Source organism: Panthera pardus, unplaced genomic scaffold (assembly GCF_024362965.1).
Source record: "Panthera pardus isolate Hobbes unplaced genomic scaffold, ASM2436296v1 HiC_scaffold_21, whole genome shotgun sequence".
NCBI lineage: Eukaryota > Metazoa > Chordata > Mammalia > Carnivora > Felidae > Panthera > Panthera pardus.
In genome coordinates, this window is record NW_026526777.1 from 1,462,369 (window position 1) to 1,488,550 (window position 26,182).

General features: G+C 42.2%; 1 protein-coding gene across 1 annotated transcript in view; it reads right to left on the reverse strand.

Annotated features, from left to right (window-relative positions):
- Window positions 1–26,182, reverse strand: part of ASH1L (ASH1 like histone lysine methyltransferase) — a 189,973-nt gene that overhangs the window by 73,947 nt on the left and 89,844 nt on the right. Inside the window, 1 exon segment of the mRNA XM_053908771.1 lies at window positions 16,377–16,556. Coding sequence (XP_053764746.1) covers window positions 16,377–16,556 — 180 coding nt within the window.

Below are 26,182 nucleotides of genomic sequence, written 5' to 3' on the forward strand. Positions count from 1 at the left end.
TTTTCCCCAAGCTCACAGACCTAAAGCAGCTGAGGCTGCTGCCTTCAAGAAGAAAGCCACCAGTGAGTGAGTCCGCAACTATGAGAAAATGAGCAGGCGCTGGAAAAGACAGTGTTGAGCCTCAGATGAGGTCAGAGACCCGGACTGGGCTCCGGAAATTCCGGGGAGATCTGTGAGTTAGTAAGTGGGTGATATTTTATTTATTTTTTTAAAAAACCTTTTAATGTTTATTTATTTATGTTGGGGTGGGGGCAGAGAGAGAATTCCAAGCAGACTCCGTGCTGTCAGCACAGAGCCCCATGGATGGCGAGATCACGACCTGAGCAGAAATCAAGAGTTGGATGCTCAACTGACTGAGCCACCCGGGCGCCCCAAGTGGGCGGTATTTGAAACTGCTGGGACTGTGGTAATTTGTTAGTCATAGAAAATCGCCCCACACGGTATGTGCACATACACACTTACTCATTTCCTGTTTCTAAAGGCCTAGAGGGAGTGACATCTCCACAACAATGATGCCCACGTAGCAAACAGCATACAAGTACCCAGATTTAGATTTCTAAATAATAATCCCCATTAAAAGAAACTAAAGGTTTCTGGGTGAAAGAGTTGATTGCAGATCTAATGCAAGGGAAATTTGGAAAGCAACAGCAAGTGAAAATAAAATACACCACCGTGTGGCAGAAAACAGGGCCCAGCTTAAAGTGCCCCAGCGGCACAGTCTGGGGAATGTGAGCATTTGTCTGCAAAATAATGACAATGGATTACGACACATGAGCTGTTTTTTAAATGCATGAATCCAGATGATATTCAAAAGAAAAGAGAAGTAAGAGAGTGAAAGGGGAAGAAAAATGAAAGCCTGTCTTCATAGGAAAGGATCATCTAATAAATGTTGAAGAAATGACAGAAGGAGAAAATTGCCAGTTCACAACTAATAATTCATCACTAGTTTAGGCAAGGATCCCAAGATATTAGAGAAAAGGGTGCGAGAAGATGGGCCACCGCCTCAAATGTCACCCCCTGATGTGTTTGCTGACTGTAACAGGAACAGCCATCTTTCCACTGGAGAGATTTGGTGGATGCCACCAAGACCAAGTGGGCACGTGGCATCACTGGGACAGTAAATGGGGGGCAATACGAGCAGTGTCAATTAGGAGACACCACACGTGGAATGTTCCTACCAGCATTATTTAACCTAAGCCCAACCATGAAGAAATAATCAGAAAAATGCAGAATGAAAGACAACAAGTTTGAGTTCTGAAAAAAGTATCAATCTCATAAAAAACAAGAGATGGGGAATATTCTACATTAAAATATTAGGCAAAGATAACAATCCCATGTAACACATGATGTCTGTTTGTATCCTAGATTAATAGAAAACACAATAAACTGATAAAAAAGACAATCTTAGGACAAGAGGGAAAGATACAAATATGGGCTGTATATTACATGATTTTATTAAAAACACCGCCTATTTTCCTGGGCACCACAACAGCATCGCAATCAGACAGGAGATTATCCTCGTTCTTAGATGGTAATTACTGAAATGTTTAAAGGTGAATGACTGCAACTCACTTTCAAAACGTTCACCAGACCCCGTATCCCCCCAAAAGTGTAGGGTATGTGTGTTTGTACGCAGAGAAAGATAAAGCAAATGTTGCCAAATATTGATAAATTTGAGTTAGGGTGTACAGGTGATCATTTACCATAGGATTGAATATTTTCAAAATTAACCGTTATGGGGGGAAAAGCAGACTAGGGAAGGTAGTGTCACTGCATACAAGATTTACTTCTCTAGGTCTTAGGGAGGTGGATTAGATCCTTTCTAAGATACATTCAAGTTGGAAAATGCTAATATTCTGTTCTTCTGGAAAAATATGACTACAAATGTATGAAAAAGTATTGAAAAAAGTATTAGCAGTATTTCACTTCCCAAAATCCTAGTTACAATGTTACTATTACGACAGCAGTGATGATGATATCATTCATAATTTCTATACTTTGACACGTTAATTCTCATCACAAAATTATATTTTCCTATCTATTCCTTGAATTCTTATAACATAGTTTGAGATACATAACTTTGTGAGGGAGGGTGAAGAAATCAATCAATCAATCTCTCAATCTATTTATTTTAGCAATTTTCCTCTTTTTTAAAAAAAAAATTTTTTTAACGTTTATTTATTTTTGAGACAGAGAGAGACAGAGCATGAACGGGGGAGGGTCAGAGAGAGAGGGAGACACAGAATCTGAAACAGGCTCCAGGCTCTGAGCTGTCAGCACAGAGCCCGACGTGGGGCTCGAACTCACGGACCGCGAGATCATGACCTGAACCGAAGTCGGACGCTTAACCAACTGAGCCACCCAGGCGCCCCAGCAATTTTCATCTTTAAATAGATCCTCAGTTCGTCCTTATATTAATCTTGGGAAAACAACAGATAGCATTGTATCTAAGGATCCTAACACTTTGAAATTCAGTCTTCTTTATTTTCTAATAACTAAATCTTCTTGAGGAGAAATGTCGTGTCCCTGCTGCAGTGCTGTTCTGTGAAGTGTCTAGAACAAAGTTCGGCCAACTTTACAGTATGGAATAAGTTTTCATGAAATTGGCTTTCTAAAATTTATGGACTAAACTCTTCTTTTTTAATGACTATTTTGTTTTCCCTTTTGGGGATAGTTAAGCACTGGTTAAAAACTCAACTAGGATATAAAGAGGTATTTCACAGGCTCTTGATAAGTTCCTTCATGTTTTACCACGTCCCACTCGGAAATTCCCTCTAGGAGGATATAAGAATATTACTTCCATCAATTCCAATCTAAAAAAGCATGGCTTCTGAGTTAGGCTGTGTCACTTTCCAGTCTAAATAACAGATTAGAGGGATATTTCACAAATTAAGATAATGACTCTTCCTGCAAAGTTGAAATAAACATTAAAAAAAAGTAGTTATTAAAAAATTGTGGTAAAACATAGGACACAAAATTTACCATTTAAGTAATTTTTAGGTATGCAGTTCATTGTGCAGATTGTTGTAGAAGCTCACTGTCATCCATCTAGATGACACATTTCATCATCTCGCAAAACTAGAAGTCTGTACCCAGCACACGCTCACTGCTACCAGCCCCTGGCACCCACCATTCTCTTCTGTCTTTAAGAATCTGACTACAGAGGCGTGCAATCAAACGGTGTTTGTCTTTTTGTGGCTGGGTTACTTCACTTAGCATCATGTTTTCAAGGTTCATCCACACTGTAGGTGTCCAAATTTTCTTCCTTTTTAAGGCTAAGTAATATTCCATTGTATGCACAGAATATCATTTTTAAAAGTATCTTGGACCTTGTTATGTATTCAAGTATACTAAATCTTATTATGCAAAACGAACGAACTAACTAAATCTCGTTATGCGTTAAGCCCACCAGGCCTCTATTAAGACAGTCAAGTCAAAAACAAGTGTTAGTGAACTCACTTTCTGACCACTAGAGGGAGCTAGAGAAACACCGCTGCTGCCTACTGCACGCATGTTTCCCAGCCATGAAAATGGAGTGGAGCCTCTACAAAAAATAGAACAGAATGTCAGTGTAATTACAGACTTGCTCCTAACCCATCTCTGTTCCTAAGTGGAAAACGGCTTTAAAAAAATCATGATTTATAATTCCCGCAAATATATGCAGCGATGGCCTGACGGCTCTCCTCCACATTAGAAGCCAAACCACATGTGGAGAGTTCTGTAATCATCTCTGTTAATGCAATCTTCTTTACTTCTTTTATAAAAACCAGGAACTTCTGGATGTGGCTGTTGGGAACAAGTACCATTTATTATTAAGAAAAAATGATTTTTTCGAGCTCCTGGGTGACTTGGTTGATTGAACATGTGACTCTTGGTTTCGGCTCAGGTCATGATCTCACAGTATGTGGGACCGAGCCCCAAGTCAGGCTCTGCGCTGACAGTGCAGAGCCTGCCTGGGATTCTCTCTCTCCCTCTGCCCCTCCCCGCTTCTCATGCACGCTCTCTCTCCCTCTCTCAAAATAAATAAATAAACCTTTTAAAAAATGATTTTTATTCTTTACTGCTGGGAAAGAAAGAGGCAAAGGTCTGTTAAACCTTAATCATGATGAAAGACTACAGAGAAAAGAGACTGGATTCAGAAGACAAGTGCATAAAAAGTACTTATAAATGTATGTTTGGAGGCACACAATGAATAAAGATGTAATTTTTTAAAATGTTTATTTCTTTAAAAATTTATTATTTATTTATTTATTTTGAGAGAGAGAGAGAGAGACAGAGAGACAGAGCAAGCAGGGAAGGGGCAGAGAGAAAGGGAGACAATTGGAAGCAAGCTCCAGGCTCTGGGTTCTCAGGACAGAGCCTGACATGGGGCTCGAACTCACAGACCGCCAGATCATGACCTGAGCTGTAGTCGGCTGCCCAACCGACTGAGCCACCCAGGCGCCCCTTAAATGTTTATTTTTTGAGAGAGAGAGAGAGAGAGAGGGAGGGAGAGAGAGAGAACGCGAGCGGGGGAGGGGCAGAGAGAGAGGGAGACACAGAATCCAAAGCAGGCTCTAGGCTCTGAGCTGTCAGCACAGAGCCTGATGTGAGGCCCAAACTCACAGACCGCGAGATCATAACCTGAACTGAAGCTGGACGCCCAACTGACTGAGCCACCCACGCACGCCAATGAAGATGTAATATGTTGGGAATGCAAGTTGGTGCAGCCACCCTGGAAAACAGGATGGAGGTTCCTCAAAAAACTAAAACTAGAACTACCCTACGACCCAGCAACTGCACTACTAGGCATTTCTCCACGGGATACAGGTGGGCTGTTTCGAAGGGACACGTGCACCCCCACGTTTACAGCAGCACTGTCGACAACAGCCAAAGGATGGAAAGGGCCCAAATGTCCCTCGATGGATGAGTGGATAAAGAAGATGTGGTCTATATATACAAGGGAGTATTACTCGGCAATCAAAAAGAATGAAATCTGCCATCTGCAGCTATGTGGATGGAACCAGAGGGTGTTATGCTAAGCGAAATAAGAGAAAGACAAAAATCATATGACTTCACTCATATGAGGACTTTAAGACACAGAACAGATGAACATAAGGGAAAGGAAGCAAAAATAATATAAAAACAGGAAGGGGGACAAAACAGAAGAGACTCATAAATATGGAGAACAAACTGAGGGTTACGGGAGGGGTTGTGGGAGGGGGGAGGGCTAAATGGGCTTAGTAAGGGGCACTAAGGAATCTACTCCTGAAATCGTTTTTATTAAAATTTTTTAAAAATGTTTATTTATTTTTTTTTTTTAAATTTTTTTTTTCAACGTTTTTTATTTATTTTTGGGACAGAGAGAGACAGAGCATGAACGGGGGAGGGGCAGAGAGAGAGGGAGACACAGAATCGGAAACAGGCTCCAGGCTCCGAGCCATCAGCCCAGAGCCTGACGCGGGGCTCGAACTCACGGACCGTGAGATCGTGACCTGGCTGAAGTCGGACGCTCAACCGACTGCGCCACCCAGGCGCCCAAAAATGTTTATTTATTTTTGAGAGAGAGAGAGAGAGAGAGCGAGAGCAAGCATGAGTGGGGGAGGGGCAGAGACACAGACTCTGAAGCAGGCTCCAGGCTCTGAGCTGTCAGCACAGAGCCTGACGCGGGGCTTGCACTCACAGACCGTGAGATCATGATCTGAGCCGAAGTCGGACACTCAACCGACTGAGCCACCCAGGCACCCCTCCTGAAATCACTGTTGCACTATATGCTAACTAATTTGGATGTAAATTAAAGAAAATAAAATTTAAAAAAAAGATGTAATATGTAACACCAATAACATAAAAGGGGTCTGGCTGGCTCAGTTGGTGGAGCTTCCAACTCATGACCTCAGGGTCATGAGTTCAAGACCCACAGTGGGAGTAGAGCTTATTTCCAAAAAAAAGAAAAAGTAAAGTTTTTGTATGTAATTGAAATTAACTTGGCATCAACTCAAATTACACAGTTACATCGTTGGGAAGTTATATGTAATCTCCATGGTAACAACAGAGAAAATAGCTATAGAATTCACCCAAAAGGGGATGAAGGGAATCAAAACATGTCACTACAAAAAGATCAACGAAGCACAAAAGAAGACAGTAATGGAGGGCATGAGGGATAAAAAGCCGTGAGACATGGAAACAACACAACGGGAAGTATAAGCCCTTCCTTATTGGCAATTATTTTAAACGTAAGTGGATGAAACTCTCCAAACAAAAGGCAGAGAGAAACAAAATGGATACAAAACATGACTCAACGATGTACTGTCTCCAAGAGACTCACCTTAGATCCAAGGACACAAATAGGCTGAAAGTAAAAGGATGGAAAAAAGATAAGATATTCCATGTAAACAGTAACCAAGAGAGAGCAGAATGACAACCCCAATATCAGACAAAAGAGACTTCAAGTCAAAGCTCTTATGAGAGACACAGAAGAACATGAAATACTGACAAGAGTCTATTCACATAGAAGCCATAATCATTGGAAACATATATTCACCAAACATCAAAGGACCCAAAATATGTGAAGGAAACATTCATAAGAATGAAGGGAGAAACAGCCGTATAGGAACAGTTGGAGACTTCAACCAATTTCAATAATGGTTAGAACAACCACACAGGTCAGTGTGGATTTGAACTTATAAACCAAATAGATCTCACAGAAATATAAGGAACACTGCACTCAACAACAGAAGATTATAGGGTTTTCTCAACTGCGCACAGAAGACTCTACAGGAAGGGTCATATGTCAGGCTACAAAATAAGTCTTAATAGATTTTAAAAGACTGAAATCATACCGAATATTTTTTTCTGATCAGGAAAACTGGAAAAACCACAAATGTGTGGAAATCAAACAACATACTCTTAACCGACAGCTCAAATAAGAAATCACAAGGGAAAGTGGAAACTATCTTCAAATGAATGAGAATGCAAACACAAAAAAAACCCCAAACTTACCTGATGCAGTAAAAACAGTACTTAGAAGGAAATTTATAGGTAAAAACACAAACATTCAAATAAAAGAAAGATCTCAAGTCAATAACTTCATGACGAACAGTCAGTGGCACAGCCATTACGGAAAAGTTTGGTGGTTCGTCAAAAAGCTAAACACAGCGTCTTCTAGTCCCATGGATAACGTATAGGCTTAGGATCAAAAGCAGGGACCTGACCACATAAACGTATGCCAGTGTTCACAGGGAATTATTCACGACAGCCAGAAGGCAGAAACAACCCAAACGTTCATCCATAGATGAGCAAGGAAACACAACGTGGCATACCCTACACAATGGGACATTATGTGGCCATAAAAAGGACCGACATTCTGCCACATGCTAAAACATAAATGAACAGTGAAGGCATTATGCTAAATTCAATAATCCAGACCAAAAGAAGCACAAATGTCACACGATTCCACTTTCATGGGGCAGCAAGTATAGGCAAATTCATAGAAACTGAAAGCACATCAGACACGACTGGAGGCTGGGGTGTGTGTGGGGAGTTATTGCTTCATGGTTACAGAGTTTCTCTTTGGAGCAAGGAAACATCTTGGAAACAGACAGTGGTAATGACTACACAACACTGTGAATGCGATTAGTGATGCTGAATCGTACACTTAAAAATGAGGAAAATGGTAAATTCTGCCATACGTACTTTACCACAATAAAAATTAATTTTATTCTAATAATAAAATATGAATCATACAAATGAAAATAAAATTCAGATATTATGTAAGTATTTACACTTGCATGTACAATTAATGTAATATACCCAAAACTGTTGACTTCTAAAGTATATGGTATATGAATTACACCTCAATTTTTTTATTAGGGTTTTTCTTTTTTTTATGTTTGTTTGTTTTTGAGGGAGAGAGGGACAGAGCACAAGTGGGACAGGGGCAGAGAGAGAAGGAGACACAGAATGTGAAACAGGCTCCAGGCTCCGGGCTGTCAGCACAGAACTCAACGGGGAGCTCGAACTCATGAACTGTGAGGTCATGACCTGAGCTGAAGCTGGACACTCAACTGACTGAGCCCCCCAGGCACCCCTACATCTCGATAAAACTGCTGAGCAGAAGAAAGAGGACAGGAAACAAGTCCTGGGGACGTGAGACGCTGCAGACACAGCCCAGGTTCACTGCGTGTCTCCCGTGCGCTACTCACCTTACACGCGTCACTTCACTTGGGTAGCGGGGGAGGAGCCGCTAGAATTCACACTTCAGAGAGAAAACAGTCAGTTTGGGAAAATGAGCAAGTGCTGGAGGTGGACAGTGGTGACGGTCGCACAAGGTAATGTGTTTGATGCTACCGAACGGTGCACTTAAAGTTATTAAAATGGTTAATTTTATGTCACGTATATTTAAGCGCAATCAGTTCATTAACTGAAAACATTAAAACACAAGGGAGCCGGGGGCGGGGGCGGGGGCGGGGGGCCAGGGGGCTCAGTTAAACGACCAACTCTCTCAGGTCGTGATTATCAAGGGTTCGTGGGATCGAACTGCGAGTTGGGCCCTGCGATGACTGCACAGAGCCTGCTTGGGATTCTCTCTCCCCCTCTCTCTGCCTCTCCCCTGCCTGCACGGGCATGTTCTCTCTCACTCTCTCAAAATAAATCAACTTAAAAAAAACCTTAAAATATGAAGTTAATTTTGTTTTTAACACTTTACTTGGGACATCAGCCTTGCAACGAATTTTTGGGTTTGATGCCAAAAGCAAAGGCGAAAAAAGCAAAAATGAACGGAGGGACTGCATCCAACTAAAGGTCTTCTGTACAACAAAGAAAATCGTCAACCAAATGAAAAGGCAACCTACTGAATGAAAGAAAATATTGGTAAACCACGCATCCGTTAATAGGTTAATATTCAAGAAATATAAAGAACTCCTACAACTCAGTAGTAAAAGAACAATCTGATTAAACAATGGGCACAGGATCTGAACTGAATAGGCATTTTCCCAACGACACATACCCAGAAGGCTGACAGGTACATGAAAAGATGCTCAATCTCACCAGCCATCAGGGAGATGGACACAGAAAACCACAACAACACTTCACACCTGTCAGAATGGTTGTTACCAAAAAGATAAGAAACAGTAAGTGTCTACTACTTACTAATAGGGATGAGGAGAAAAGGGAGCCCACATGCACTATGGGTGGCAATGTAAGTTGGTACGGCCACTGTGGAAAACAGCATGAAGGTGCCTCTCAAAATTAAAAATAGACATACCCTAAGATCCTGCAACTCCACCTCTGAGTACGTATCCAAAGAAACCGAAAACGTCACCTGGACAAGACACTTGCAACCCCATGCTCCCTGCAGCATTGTTTACGAGATATGAAAACAACCTTCATGTCTGCCGGCAGACGAATGGATGGACATGTGCTATACAAACAGAACGGAACGTTATTCAGCCATAAAAACGAATGACATCTTGAAATCTGCAACAACATGGATGGACTGTGAGGGCATCATGCGAAGGAAAGGAAGCCAAACACAGAAAGAGAAATACCGTACGATTTCGATTACATGTGGAATCTAAAAAACAACAAAACCCCCAAAACTCAAAAAACAAAATGCCAAGCTCACAGAGAGAACATGTTGGTGTTGTCAGAAGCGGGGGGATTTCAGGGGACTGGGATGGGTGAAATGGGTGAAAGGAGTCAAAAGGTGAAAGCTTCCGGTCATTAAATAAATAAGCCATGGGACGTAATGTCCCATACAGCACGGCAACTGTAGGTAATAATGCTGTAGTGCATACTGGGAACTTGACAGGAAAATACATCTTAAACGTTCTCATGGCAGGGGCACCTGGCTGGCTCAGTCAGTGGAGTGTGCCACCCTCGATCTCAGGGCTGTGAGTTCAAGCCCCATGCTGGCTGTAGAGATCACTGACAAGTAAAATCTTAAAAAAAAAAAAGTTCTCATGGCAAGAAAAAAATTTTGTCACTATGTATGCTAACAGGTGTTAACTAGACTTATTGTGATCATGTCATATACAAATATTAAGTCATTATATGGCACACCTGAAATTAATATAATGTGGGATGTACACGACAGCTCAAAAAAGATAAAATAATTTAAAAAACACACCTTTACTTGGGTTACTTTCACTTTTTTAGCGACTAAAATAAAAATCAGATAAACTGAATTTTCAACTGGCTTCGCCTGAAAGTGATCTGTGTGACTGGACCTTTCACTAGCTCAGTATTTCCATCTATATACAAACTATATGGTTCAACAGCTTCATTTAATACATAAATTTCATTTCTATGATTCTAGAGAGAAAAAGTAATTTGCCCCAAATGCCAGTGAAGCCCAAAGGCCCCCCTCAAGGTGCTGTTAGTTTCTCTGCACTCCGCGGTCCCAGCAGAGTATCCTCTAAGCCTGGGGACGCCTGGGGGCCTCAGTCAGTTCAGCGTCCAAGTCTTGATTTCCACTCTGGTCGTGACCTCACACTTCAGTTCACGGGTTTGGTTCAGTGCAGTCCACACTGGACTCCGCGCTCACAGTATGGAGCCTGCTTGGGATTCTCTCTCTGCTTCTCTCTCTGTCCCTCCCCCGACTTGCACTTTCTCTCTCAAGATAAACAAGTAAACTTAAAAAAAATACACACACACACACACACACACACACACACACACACACACACACACCCTAAGTCTTAAATTCAACCTCCAATGTACTTGACAGATACCTGATATTACATATTCCGTTAAATTCCTTTTAGATAAAATAAAATCTAAAGTCCAAAGTAACACAGCATTGTCCTAACTTCAAAAAGTGCGGACAGGGGCGCCTGGGTGGCGCAGTCGGTTAAGCGTCCGACTTCAGCCAGGTCACGATCTCGCGGTCTGTGAGTTCGAGCCCCGCGTCAGGCTCTGGGCTGATGGCTCGGAGCCTGGAGCCTGTTTCCGATTCTGTGTCTCCCTCTCTCTCTGCCCCTCCCCCGTTCATGCTCTGTCTCTCTCTGTCCCAAAAATAAATAAAAAACGTTGAAAAAAAAATTTAAAAAAAAAAAAAAGAAAACTTTGAGGGGCGCCTGGGTGGCTCAGTCGGTTAAGCATCCGACTTCGGCTCAGGTCACGATCTCGCGGTCTGTGAGTTCGAGCCCCACTTCGGGCTCTGTGCTGACTGCTCAGAGCCTGGAGCCTGTTTCAGATTCTGTATCTCCCTCTCTCTCTGGCCCTCCCCCGTTCATGCTCTGTCTCTCTCTGTCCCAAAAATAAATTAAAAACGTTGAAAAAAAAAATTAAAAAAAAAAAAAAAAAAGTGCGGACAAATATAAAATAAGACATGTGAACTCCATAAACTAGAGGGTACAGTAGATACAATAACGCTCACTCTCCCCACATATCCACATGTAACCCCCAGAAACTGGGAATATGCAGAAGGAATTAAGGTTTCTAATCTGTTGATTTAGAGACAGGGATATTATTCTGGATAATCCGGGTGAGCCCAATATTATCACAAGGGTCCTTATAAATGGAAGAGGAAGTTAAAGGCACAGTCAGCGAAAAGAGAACCAAGCTTGAAGTGACAAAATGTGAGGACTCAACCTGTCATTGCAGGTCTGAAGACAGAAGGAACCCCATCCACGACATGCGGGGTAGCCTCTAGAAGCTGGAGAGGCAAGGAAGAGCCTCCAGAAGGAATACGGCAAGAAAAACCTTGCCAACACCTTGACTTTATTTTGCCTGCAGAGATTCACTTGACCTTCTGACCTCAGGAACTGTAAGACGATACATCTGTGTTGCTTCAAGCAACTTGAGTGACCTGGTAGAGAGGACAGAGAAAACTGATGTACAGGCTAACCTCCATGAGCAGTGTGTTGACCGTATTACGAGACATTTTTTGGTACCTATAGAAAGGAACATTAATGATGGAGGTTTTCTTAAACCAAGGAGTACTGTCTGTACGACTTTTTTTCTGGTATTTTAACTAATGACATTATCCACCCAGGAATACAAAACAAAACACGGGGATCTTCACTGACTCTCATCCTGTCCTTTACACTCTTCACGCCAGACCATCTGATCAATCTTTAATCCTTTTCAACTGTAACAATGACATTTTCTTTCTTTTTTAAATGTTTAGTTATTTTTGAGAGAGACCGAATGCAAGTTGGGGAAGGGTAGGGACAGAGGGAGACATAGAATCCGAAGCAGGCTCCAGGCCCTGAGCTGTCAGCAGTGGGCCCGACGCGGGGCTTGAACCCATGAACCGCGAGATCATGACCTGAGCAGAAACCAAGAGTGAGACGCTAAACCGACTGAGCCACCCAGGCACCCCCTGCGTCTTAAAATTTTTTTTTAACTTTTAATTCCAGTAGAGTTAGCATACAGTGTACTATGAGTTTCAGGTGTACACGGGAGTGATTCAGCACCTCTACGCATCACCCGGCGCTCACCACAACAGGTGCACTCCTTCATCCCGGTCACCTGTTTCACCCCACCTGTGCCCCCTCCTTCTGGCGACCACCTATGTGTTCTCTAGAGTGAAGAGACCGTTTCTTGGTGTGACTCTTTTGTTTTCTCTGTTTGTTTTGTTTCTTAAATTCCACATAGGAGGGAAGCCATATCCCCTCATAACTTTTTAAAGCCTATAATGATTTATATACAAGAGTAACTTTGCAATTTCTTTGTACCCTTCTGTGGCCCCAGAAACAACCTGGCAGAAAATGGAAGATTTTCTGGGCAGCAGTGAAACCATTCTGTGTGATATTACAAAGGTGGACACATGTCGTTAGACATTTACGAAAACCCACACAACGTACAACGCCAAGAGAGAACCCTCACGTCAGCTGTGACTTTGGGCGATAAGGATGTGTCAGTGGAAGCTGATTATAATAAACGTAGCGCTGCGCTGCAGGATGTTGACGGTAGGGGAGGCTGCGTGAGCAGGGGTGTATGCAAACTCTCTCTCACTGTGTATCAATTTTGTTGTGAACCTACAACTGCTCTAAATAATTCTTCCTTAATAAAAAACAAAACAAAGAAAAAACCCCACAAATTGCTACCAACAACAACCAGGCAGCCCATAAAAATATGCTGGCTTCACGGTTTGGAAGAATGCATACCTGTATCAATCTGATCAATGTTTTCAAAATATCCCAGAATAGGGCCTGCCTGGGTGGCTCGGTTGGCTAGTGTCCAGCTCTTGGTTTCGGCTCAGGTCATGATCTCATGGTTTGTGAGCTCCAGCCCTGTGCCCGTCCAGCTCTGCACTGACAGTGCAGAGCCTGCTTGGGATTCTCTCTCTCCCTCTCTCTGTCCCTCTCCTGCTTGTGTGCTCTCTCTCAAAATAAATAACTTAAAAAAAAATACAATATTCCTATAAACCATTTTCTTCCTACTTATTTTTAAAAATTTCACTTATTTATTCATTTATTTTGAGATAGAATCCCAAGCAGGCTCTGCACTGTCAGCACAGGGCCTGGTGCGGGGCTCGAACTCATGGACTATGAGATCATGACCTGAACTGAAATCTAGAGTCCGATGCTTAGCTGACTGAACCACTCAGGTGCCCCCACCACCACCTACTTATTTCTAAGAGGCGAATAGCTAGTTGTAACATAAACAAGGTGATACTTTAGTCCATTCTCCGAGTGAAAGACTTTTGTCTGACCAGAGACATTTTACAACACAGATATGGTTGAAGATACTGATCTTTTGATTCACAATCTGACTTTATTATTAATCTCCCATTTTTAGGGATTTAATCCAGAAAAAAACACATTTATAGAAACAAAAGTAAAACTTGAACTTAATTTTTTTTAGCAGAAAACTTGATAAATATATTTGTTTTCTCTGTTCAGCAAAAACACTGCTTAAAATTGTAACTGGAAAAAAAATAGCTCTTTCCAAAATACATTTCCATTTTCTCACTTGTAGTGACTGAATGCTAGTTATTTTTCAGGCATCATCAACTGGAATATGAACCCTGATTTCCCAGCCTGAAGTGTGGTTCCATGATGATGTTCTGGCCAGGGTCTATAAATGAGGTTTTCAATTCTCCTTTCTCCTCAGCCTGAGCTGCTACAACACATTACCAGAGACTGGGGGGGTGTCAGCAACACATTTTTATTTCTCACTCTTCTGGAGGCTGGGATGTCCAAGATCAGGGGTGAGTTCCAGTGAGAACTCTCTCCCTGGCGTGCAGGGCCACCTTCCTGCTACTCCTCATATAGTGGAAGGAGGCCATGTCTCTGCGTTTCTTCTTAGAAGGCCGCTGACCCTACTCACAAAGGGCAACGTCCTCATGACCTAATTACTTCCCAAAGTTCCTGCCTCCAAAGACCATCACACTGGGGACTGGGGATTCAAGTCTGGGTAGGAGTGGGAAGACGTGTCCACTCCATACTGCTTCCTTACAGAGAAGATGGACACTTTTCACTCCCTTTCTTCTTTTCTGCTTTCTACAAGGAAGACCTGATGGCTGAGCTGTAGCTGCTATGTTGGAACAAGAAGAAACCACGGAAACGGAAGCCTAATGCTGAAATGGAGGGACAGAAACAAAGGAGCCTAGATCTGTGAGGAAACTGAAGACACCATATTAACCTTGAAGTTTGTATTTTGTTAACATTAAAAAAAAATTTTTTTTTTTTTTAACGTTTATTCATTTTTGAGAGAGAGAAACTGAGCACGACCAGGGGAGGGGCAGAGAGACAGGGAGACACGGAATCCGAAGCAGGCTCCAGGCTCCCAGCTGTCAGCACAGAGCCTGACGCGGGGCTCGAACTCATGAACCGTGAGATCACGACCTGAGCCGAAGTCGGACATTCAACAGACTGAGCCACCCAGGCGCCCCTCATAACATTTTTTAAGTTAAAGGAAAAGAAATGTGTATCTTCTTAAATTCTCGAGTATTTGAATTTCCTATTATCGGCATCTGCAACGAATAAGCTTCATGAATAAAACATTTTCATGATCCTAGAAGCAAGAATAGGGTACAAAGAGTTTATGTGGAATCTACCTCAGTGGTCAATCAATAGAAAACTTTTCACTGCAAAATAAGGTGCTGTGGCTCACATGCAGACACTTTAACCCCACTGAGTCGGACATACGTCTAAAATGTAACCTTTCCTTCACACCCTCATGACCTTTTGACGGACGCCGAGTGTCTGTTGTTGCAGCCCTGTCATACACTGTCTGCTCTGTCACTAGAGTTATCCAAAAACACACACAACACACACACACTTCTCCTTTCTTAAAAATATCATGTTGGGGCACCTGGGTGGCTCAGTCGGTTGGGTGATTGATTGGGGGCGCTTGAGATCAGGTCCTGATATCATAGTTCACAGGTTTGAGCCTCATGTCGGGCTCTGTGCTGATGGCACGGAGCCTGCTTGGGATTCTCTCTCTCTCCCTGCCCCTCCCCCACTGGAGTTCTTTCGTTTTCTTCCCCTCTCTCTCTCTCAAAATAAATAAATAAACTTAAAAAAATTCATCACGTTTATACACAGTGACACAGTCAGTTGATGTCTCTTTCAGGCTCTACACCTTCTTTTTTTTCTTTTTTAGAGATTTTATTTTTTAGTAATTTCTACACCCAACATGGGGCTCAAACCCACAACCCCAAGACCAAGAGTCACATGTTCTGCCGACTGAGCTGGCCAGGCACCCTTGGGCTCTACACACTCTTAATTGAGGTTCTTCTTGAGCTGCCCCTCCCAAAGGGATAGGACGTTCCTACAAGGAGCGTATTTCACTCCTTCAGCGAAGTGTTTGAAAACACAGAAAACATTCAATCAATGAGGAATGAATGTAAAAAATCAAGATCATTTTAGATACCCACATAGTATCATTTCTCTGATTTTTAAAAAAGAAAAAAGATACCGCTAGAAAGGCAGAGAGAAGATGAAGAACAGGGAAGATGCTGAAACTAATATTACACCAAATGTTAAGTAATTAGAATTAAACAAATTGAAACAGGGGCGCCTGGGTCAGTCGGTTGAGCGTCCGACTTCGGCTCAGATCATGATCTCGCGGCTTGTGGGTTCCAGCCCCGCGTCAGGCTCTGTGCTGACAGCTCGGAGCCTGGAGCCTGGAGCCTGCTTCGGATCCTGTGTCTCCTTCTCTCTCTGCCCTTCCCCTGGTCATGCTCACTCTCTCTCTCAAAAATAAACAAACAGTAAAAAAAAAAATTTTTTTTTAAATTGAAACAAAACCCAAAAGAGAGGAAGGTAATTAGCCCCGAACAGCACAGCGCAGTGTCACTAGCACAGTGGATGCTGCGGTGTCTGTGATGAGGTCAGTATTTGTGGGCCCTGCACTCATATGGTGTTTTTTGATAGTCAAAGTATCATTTCAAGCACGGAAGAATGGTCTTTAAGACATGCCGGCTGCCAGATGTGACTACTTACTCTGCAGTTTTGTAAACGTCAGAATACAGCCCTGCTTTCTGATACTTCTTCTTTGGGGGACGTGGGGCCTTCTTCTCCCTTGGGATGAGAGAAAGCACAGGCTGCAAGCTACCTTCAGGTTCGGGAGGCTTGGCTGGGGTTTCAGGAGGACCGGGAATCTCAACTGTTGTTTCAGTAAAGCTAGAAAGAGAGTTTAAAGGTAATTTTTATTACTGTCTATTCAAAAAACACCACAGTAAGTAAAACATGAGATACAGCACTTCCTCAGCTGACTGTGATGGGAGTAACAGATGCCACTCTGGTCCTCCCAACAGAAAGTAGTAGAAATATGGTAAACTACTATAAACCTACAGAAAGTTTAGGGCACCTGGGTGGCTCAGTCGGTTAAAAGTTGGACTTCAGCTCAGGTCGTGATCTCACGGTTCGTGAGTTCAAGCCCCATGTTGGGCTTTGTGCTGACAGCCCACAGTCTGGAACCTGCTTCGGATTCTGTGTCTCCCTCTCTCTCTGCCCCTCCCCCCTTGCGCTCTGGCTCTCTCTCTCAAAAATAAATAAACATTGAAACTAGAGAAAGTTTACAAAACAATGACCAGACATCAGACAACACTGTAGGATTGTGATCACCAAGAAAATTGAAAAGAAAGAAAAAAACAGAAATAAGAACTGCGTTCATAGGGAGGATGATGATGGAGGGAGTAGAGCCACAGCAGAGAACAGCCAACAACATAAACCGAAAAGACAGAGAACGCTGAGGGCACTCAGGCTGGTGAGGCAGAGCACTGGCGTGGAGAAAGCCACGGAGGAAAGTAATTCTAGACTAAAGTCCGGGTGGTACCTACACAGGGCGAAATTCTCTAAAGCCAGACAAAGAGCTACCAGAGTGCTGGGACCTGAACAAGTCCAAGAGCTCGTACGTGATGGTCGCTACTCTGATTCCACTAGGCAGAGTGGAGAGAAACTGCAGGGCATTCCACAGACAATCCAGAGGGTAGTGTCAGCCAGTTTCATAGGACTCAACTATCCCTAGACCAAAGACTAGCACTAATAAAGCTTAAAAACAGTCTTCCAAAGGATCTAAACTGAACCACAAGTAACTTAACTGCCTACCAAAAAAAACCGTGACCATTTGGAAAAGAACAAAAACTAGATACACAATTACGTGACATCTACAAAGTAAAAAAATTCATAATGAAAAAACCCCAAAGATTCATGGCCAAATATTTTCCAAATTTGATACAAAGTATAAGCTCAAAGTTCCAAGAAGCTAAACAAGCCATTAACAATATAAACTCCAATACAACAAGGTGTATCACAGTAAACTGCTAAATAAATACCGAAAAGTTTTTAAAAGCTAGAGGAAAAAATAAACAATCTATACGGGAGTACAAAAATAGGAATGAGTATTTCATGTCTGAAACAATTCAAGGCTGAAGGCAATGAGATAACATCTTTAAGTGCTGGAGGAGGAGGAGGAGGAGGAGGAGGGGGAGGAGGAAAAAGCCTGTCCAAGTAGAATTCTAAGTCAATCAAAAACATTTTTTAATGTTTATTTCTGAGAAAAAGGGAGAGAGAGAGACTGTGCACACATGAGGGAGAAGCAGAGGAGACAGGGAGAGTCTGAGCAGACTTCGGTGCTGTCAGCACAGACCCTGATGTGGGGCTCGAACCCACAAACCGTGAGATCATGACCTGAGCTGAAGTCAGACGCTTAACTGACCGAGCCACCCAGGCACCCCTATCAAAAACATCTTTAGGGGCTCCTGGGTGGCTCAGCCGATTAAGTGTCCGACTTCAGCTCAGGTCACAATCTCGCGGTTAGCGGGTTCGAGCCCCGCGTCAGGCTCTGTGTTGACAGCTCAGAGCTTAGAACCTGCTTTGGATTCTGTCTCTCTCTCTCCCCCTCCCCCACTTGCACTCTGTCTCTCTCAAAGATAAATAAACATTTAAAAAGCTTTTTTTTAATCTTTAAAAATTAAGTTGATTCTAGCTCCAGGCAAAGACGGAATAGATATTGCCACTTATCCTTGCACTAGGTACAAGGAAAAACCCTGGAAAAAATATATAAAATAAAAATAAGCAAGCAGATTGGTCAGGGACCTTAAGCCCAAAGCAATGACATGGCAGGGAATCGATTTTTCTATTTCCATGAAAAACACATCACTGGGCTATTGCACTCAATTTGTAGATCGCTTTGGGTGGTTCTGATATCTTAACAACATTAAGTCTTCCAGTCCCTGAACGCAGGCTGTCTTTCCATTTATTTATGTCTTCTTTAATTTGACTGAACAATGATTTGTAGTTTTCAATGTACAAGTTTTGCCTTGCTAAGTTTATTCTTTTTTTTAATAAAAATTTTTTTTCAATCTTTATTTTTCATAAGAAGTATAAGCAAACAGGGGAGGGGCAGAGAGACAGAGTCTGAGGCAGGCTCCCAGCTCCACGCTGTCAGCACAGAGCCCGACACGGGGCTCGAACTCACGGACCACGAGATCATGACCTGAGCCAAGGTCGGACGCTTAACCGACTGAGCCACCCAGGTGCCCTCCCCTCCTTTTTTTTAAATTTTCTTTTTTAAGTTTCTTCTTAAGTAAGCTCTACACCCAACATGGGGCTTGAACTCACGACCCCAAGATCGAGTCGCATGGCTCCACCTACCGAGCCCCCCGGGCCCCTTGCTAAGTTTATTCTTAGGTCTGTTCTTCTTGATGCCACTGTAAGTAGAACTGTTTTTGTAATTTCCTTTTTAGAAAATTATCAGTGTATAGAAACGCAACTGATTTTGTGTTTTCAAGTTTGCTGAACTTGTTCAAAAGCTTCTACAGCTGTTTTGTTTGAGATCTTTAAGGGTTCATGTAAGATCACAGCATCTGTGAACACAGCTCATTTTGCTGTTTCCTTTACACTTTAGAAGCCTTTTACTCCTTTTTCTTGCCTGACTACATCAGTCAGGAATTTTAATACTAGGCTGAATTAAAGCAGCAAAAGTGGACATTCTTCCTCATTTCTGATATTAGGGGAAAAGTTCTCAATCTCTCACCATGGATCCTGTTAGCTGCGGGGTTTTTTGTATAAGGCCTTTAATATGTTGAGGTAGTTTTCCTGTTCCCAGACTGCTCAGTTTTTATCACAAACGAGTTAGTCTGTGAAATTACGTTTCTACATTTATTGATACGATTAGTGTGATTCTTCTTCTTTAGCCTTTTGATGTGATGAGGACCCTTAATATGCTTTCAGATGGTGAACAAGTCTTTTATAACTGGGACAAATCATACTTGGTACTTGGTAACAGGATCAATCGATTTATCTATCTATCCAATCAATTAATTTGTTATTTCTCTTTTCACCGGTTCTTATTTGTTTGTTTGATTGATTGATTGCCGTTCTCCTTACCAGGCAAATTCATTTCTACTTCTGTGCCTTACCTTCTTTCTTTTTTCTGTAATCAAAAACAACTTCTGCTTTCCTGTTTATCACCTGCATACACAAATTCTCCCAGTGTCACGTTTCCTCGAGTGCTGTCCATTGACTACACACATCAGAATTACCATGAGGGCTTATAAGACATGCAAATGCCCATCCACAGATTTTTAAAAATTCTCCTTAGTGAAGTCTGAGTGGACAACGTCCCGCCCTTGCCGGTGTCTATACCAACACTGGGCTCTCTCTCCACAAGCGCATCCATCTCATTCTACTCAGGCTCTGACACCCGAGGCGGGGTTGATGTTCTCTCCACTTTGTCCCAGGCCCCAACTCTTCGCTCCATGAAGTCTCCAACACCCAACTCAGGGTCACCACGGTTTCCATACCCCATGTGGACACCTAGACCTAACGACTTTAAGACTGAATTTTTCAGGGCACCTGGGTGGGCTCAGTCGGTTAAGCATCTGATTCTTGATTTCGACTTAGGTCATGATCTCATGGTTCATGAGGTGGAGCCCCATGTCTGGGTCTGCACTGTCAGGGCAGAGCTTGCCTGGGATTCTCTCTCTCAAGATAAATGAACATTAAAAAGAAAGAGAAAAGAAGATTGAAGTTTTCTTTTTAATTTTTTTGTTTATTTTTGAGAGACAGAGAGAGAGAGCGAGTGAGTGACAGCAAGTGCGGGAGAGGGTCAAAGAGAGAGGGAGAGACAGAGAGTGAAACACAGAATCTGAAGCAGGTTCCAGGCTCTGAGCTGTCAGCACAGAGCCTGATGGGGGGCTCAAGCTCATGGACCAAGAGATCATGACCTGAGCTGACGTCAGACACCCAACTGACTGAGCCACCCAGGTGCCCCAAGACTGAATTTTTCAAGAAAAAAAAGAGGAAGAGGTAATGCACATTAAACTATGGTTCATCACAGGGTGCCTGGTGGCTCAGTGGGTTAAGCATCCAACTTTGGCTCAGGTCATGATCTCACAGTTCATAGGTTTGAGCCCTGTGTCGGGCTCTGCGCTGACAGCTCAGAGCCTGGAGCCTGTTTTGGATTCTGTGTCCCTCTCTCTCCGTCCCTCTCCAGCTTGCACTCTGTGTGTCTCTCTCAAAAATAAACAAACGTTAAAAAAATACATGGTTTCATGATATATCTATCTACATCAATACAGTAATTTGGGGACACCTGGGTGGCTCAGTCAGTTAAGCGTCTGACTTTGGCTCAGGTCATGATCTCGCCATTCCTAACTTTGAGCCCAGCGTCAGGCTCTGTGCTGACAGCTTGGAACCTGGAGCCTGTTTGGGATCCTGCGTCTCCGTCTCTCTCATTCCCTCCCCTGCTTGTGCTCTTTCTCAAAAATAAACATTAAAAAAATTAAATTATTAAAAAAATGCAGTAATTTGTTTAGTTTGTGTATGTGTTTGCTTTATAAAAGTAGGACCAGCTAGTATATCATTTTTAGGAACTTGGTTGTTTTTTTTTTTTTTACTTAATGTTTATAAGATTCATCCACTATTATTACATTATCAGCTGTAATTCATGAATCTCTATTACCATATCATTTTCCATTGCGTGGAAAACTGTGTTTATTCCTTTTCGTGGTAATGTTGGATATTTCTATTTTCTATATATTATAATGAATCTTGCCACTACCTTTCCGAAAAGTGTTCTGGTGACTGTTGGGCAAGACTTTCTCTAAAGGGTAACTGTTAGATTACATAGGGTTTATTTGTAACACAATTTTGTTGCTGTTTATGTATTCTGGACACCAAAACTGTATACATCACACGTGTCACAAATTTCCCAGTTTGTAGCAAGTCTTCATATATTTGTTCTGATGTTTGACGAATGGAAGTTTAGCTTTAATATAATTGAGTATGTCAGTCTTTTTACCTGTATGGTACTGCTTTTGAGATCTGGCTTATGAACTCCTTTCTGACAATAAAGTTGTGTAGTTTTTTTTGGATTTAATTATTATGGATTTAATCAACTGGGAGTTAACTTTTGTATCTGGGATGAGACAGGATCCAATTTCATTCCCGTTACTATGTAATATCAACTTTTAGGGCACAATTTATTAAACACTGTTCTCTGTCCCTGTCGACAAGCAGTGTTACGGTTTCACGTAGCAAGGCTGCCTTCTCTTACCGAACCAGTTCCGTACCAGCTCAACGCACCGGCTTCAAGAAGTCTGGGGACAAATCTTTTACGTTATTCAGTAATTCCATCCCTTGGAATACACCCTGGGGAGATTCGTGCCCATATCCACCAGCATTTTTGGGAAACAGTCTCAAAGTCGAAACGACCCAACAGTGAAGCAGAGAACTGAATTCTGTACCGACGACGGAAAGGACTACGGCAACATGCCGCAGCACAGATACAGAGGCACATGTCGAGCAAAGAAAGGGAAGATACAAAAGCGTATGTCCTGTGCAATTCCATCCACACGAAGTTCAGTGAGGGTAAACTGAACGACATTGTCTAGCTTGCAAACTTAAAGGGTGTAGAAGAAAAAGGTAAGGAGGTGGTTACATCAGAAGTCAGGAAATTGACTTTGGCTAGTGGTGAAGCAGTTTGTGACTGGGGAGGCGCATGGGATACTGGCCAGCAGTGTTCGCCCCTTCCACGTCGACATCAGTGTTGGCTTTATGAAAAAAAGATGAACTTATTTCTAATGTTTATGTACTTTCTGTAGGTGTATTCCCCTCCCTACTTCCCCCATCATCTCTAAAGAGTTTTTTTTTTTTTTTTTTAAAGTTTGTTTATGTATGTACGTCTGTCTGTCTGTCTCCACCCAGTGTGGGGTTTGAGCTCATGACCATGAGATCAAGAGTCACATGATCCTCCGGTCGAGCCAGCCAGGTGCCTCTAAAGAATTTTAAGGAGAATGGAATGATCCTTTTCTTTCAAGTATGTAGAAGTTTCTGGTCCTGCTGCTTTTTTTGCAGCAAGATTTTAAATTTTTTTTTTTCAACGTTTTTAATTTATTTTTGGGACAGAGAGAGACAGAGCATGAACGGGGGAGGGGCAGAGAGAGAGGGAGACACAGAATCGGAAACAGGCTCCAGGCTCCGAGCCATCAGCCCAGAGCCTGACGCGGGGCTCGAACTCACGGACCGTGAGATCGTGACCTGGCTGAAGTCGGACGCTTAACCGACCGCGCCACCCAGGCGCCCCTGCAGCAAGATTTTAAATTAAAGATTGGATTTATGGAAAAGAAACACTCAGGTTATCTCTTCTTGAGTAGGTTTTTCCTAGGAATACATACATTTCAACTGAGTTTTCCAATTTGTGGAGCATAACATGCTTATAGTAGTCATTTTTTAATCTCTCATATACAGCTTATCTCCTTTTTAACTTATAATTTTCTTCACTGATCAACTTTACTAGAAGTTTGTATATTTTATTAGTCTTTAAGGAACTAACTTTGGTCTTCAGTGAGTCTCTCTATTGTACCTTAGCTTTATTTTGTTTATTTAATATATGTTTCATTTCCTTCACTTCCCATTTACCTTTTGGGGCTTATTCTCTGGTTTTTCTCATTTCTTAATTGGACTCACGGTTCATAAATTTTCAGCATTTTAGAAAGTAATATAAGTTTTAAAGGCTATGAATCCCACTCTAGCCACCTCTTTAGATACATCCCACAAGTTGATATAGTAGCATAGTGTTGATTCAGTTTTAACTATTTGAATTATGATTTTATTTTGTCGTTAAATTTTATTTATTTTAATTTACATCCAAGTTAGCATATAGTGCAATGATTTCAGGAGTAGAATCCAGTGCTCAACCCAACAAGTGTCTTCCTTGATGCCCCTCGGCCATTTAGCCCATCCCCCTCCCACCACCCCTCCAGCAACCCTCAGTTTGTTCTCTGTCTTTAAGAGTCTCTTAGGTTTTGTCCCCCTCCCTGTTTTTATGTCATTTTTGCTTCCCTTCCCTTCCCTTCCCTTATGTTCATCTGTTTTGTAGCTTAAAGTCCTCATATGAGTGAAGTCATGGGATATTTGTCTTTCTCTAATTTCACTTAGCATAATACCCTCTAGTTCCATCCATGTAGGTGCAAATGGCAAGATTTCATTCTGATTGCCGAATACTACTCCATTGTGTGTATATGTATATATATTCTTTATCCATTCATCTGTCGATGGACATTTGGACTCTTTCCATGCTTTGGCTATTGTGGATAGTACTGCTATAAATACAGGGGTGCATGTGCCCCTCAGAAACAGCACACCTGGGGGCACCTGGGCGGCTCAGTCGGTTAAGTGTCCGACTTCGGCTCAGGTCATGATCTCAGGGTTCATGAATCTGAGCCCCTTGTCAAGCTCTGTGCTGACAGCTCAGAGCCTGGAGCCTGCTTTGGATTCTGTGTCTCCCTCTCTCTCTGCGCCTCCCCCACTTGTGCTCTCTGTCTCTCTCTCTCTCAAAAATAAATAAAATGTAAAAAAAAAACTTAAAAAACCCCCCCAAAACCCAAGAAACAGCACCTATATACCTTGGATAAATACCTAGTAGTGCAATTGCTGGGTCATAGGGTAGTTCTATTTTTAATTTTTTGAGGAACCTCCATACTGTTTTCCATAGTGGCTGCACCAGTTTGCATTCCCACCAGTAGAGCAAAGGAGAGATGATTTTATTTTTTACACAGCTTTTAAAATTTGTCCTTTTTCCTTTTAGAACCAGGGTTTGAACCCAGATTCTTCTGATCTAGAACCCAGCTCATAACCATTATACTATTCTTTTCTTAAGCTTAAAAAAAAATGTTTACTTAGTTTTGAGAGATAGAGCGAGTGAGCAGGGGAAGGGCAGAGAGAAGGAAGACACAGAATCTGAAGCAGGATCCAGGCTCCGAGCCGTCAGCACAGAGCCTGACGTGGGGCCCCAACCCACGAACCCCGAGATCATGACCTGAGCCGAAGTTGGATGCTTAACCGACTGAGTCACCCAGGCGCCCCATAACCATTATTCTTTTGCCATCTGGGTTGTTACTAATCAAATAGTGTCCGTACTCTTTAACATGGCATACAAGGCCCTCTGCATGATCTGGCCCCCACAACCTTTTCTTTAGACTCATTCTCTAAGCTCTAGACCACACTACTAGAATTTGCTCTGTGTTTTGGCCACAAAAGCATTCTTTCACTTCCTTGAACCTGCTCTGCCTTTTCATACTGAGCCCATAATGTGTGCTCTAGCCTCACGCCTTATATAACAGATGAAGTCAATTCTTCAGATTTTAATTAGTAATTACTTCCACAGGGAAGCTAGGTCAATTACCTCAACAATTCGTTCTCATAGCACTAACTCTCCCTACTCATACTTAGGCTGCACACTCCATGAGGACAGGGAGTGTATCTCTATCTGCTTACCACTCTTACCTACCCTCAGCACATGGGATAAGTAATTTTGCAATAAACACTTACTGAATGAAGAAATGAATAAATTCCTGCTACATACCAAGTACTATAGTAGGTTCTAATCAGAAAAAGGTGAAAAATTGCTGCTGCCCCTGGGATCTCACTACGTCACGTCCTTTCTTGCACAATCTCCTAAGAGGGGTCCCTCCCAGCATGGGGCTCACACTCACGACCCCCAGGTCAAGAGAGGCATGCTCCCCTGACTGGGCCAGCCAGGCACCGCTACACGGTGCGCTCTTAACGCCCATGCCCACAAAGAGAACAGGATTTGAGAAGAAATGAGATCATGTGAAGAGAGACACAACTTCTCAACCAGTAAGCTTTTAGTTTCACTGATGTATCTACAAGCTTGTATTACTCATGAAAAAAATATATATCCTGTATATTCTCTAGGAAAAGAAGTCTTTTTTATAGATGATGCATTAGAGAGATATAAGAAACCTCTATATGGGATTCACCAAGGTAGATGATAGAGAAAAAGACTGATAACTGTCCTACTGCTGTTTGGCAAGAGAATATAAAGAAAACCAAATGATGTCATACAACAAACATTAAGGGCTTTCTTTTTTTTTTTTTTTTTTTTTTTTTTTTTTTTTTTTTTTTAATTTAAGTAATCTCTACACCCAACATGGGGCTCAAACTCACAACCCCAAGATCAAAAGTCACAGGCTCTTCTCACTGAGCCAGCCAGGCGCCCCAGGGTTATCATTGTGACTGCAGGTAATGAGCACTTAAAAAACAGGTATGGAACACAACACATACTAATGTCTTCTACTATGCAAAAACGTGCAAATTAAAATAAGCAGCAAGTAACATTTAGGAAGTATATTTCAGCTGTATCAGATTGAGAAAGGTTTTTTTCCCTGCCCCCGGATAAAGATTTTTTAAAAAGATAATTTCCAGGGTAGATAAGGGTGGGGGGTAAAGAGTACGTGACTATTAAGACAGCAGTCTGACAATACATGTTAAGAGGTTTA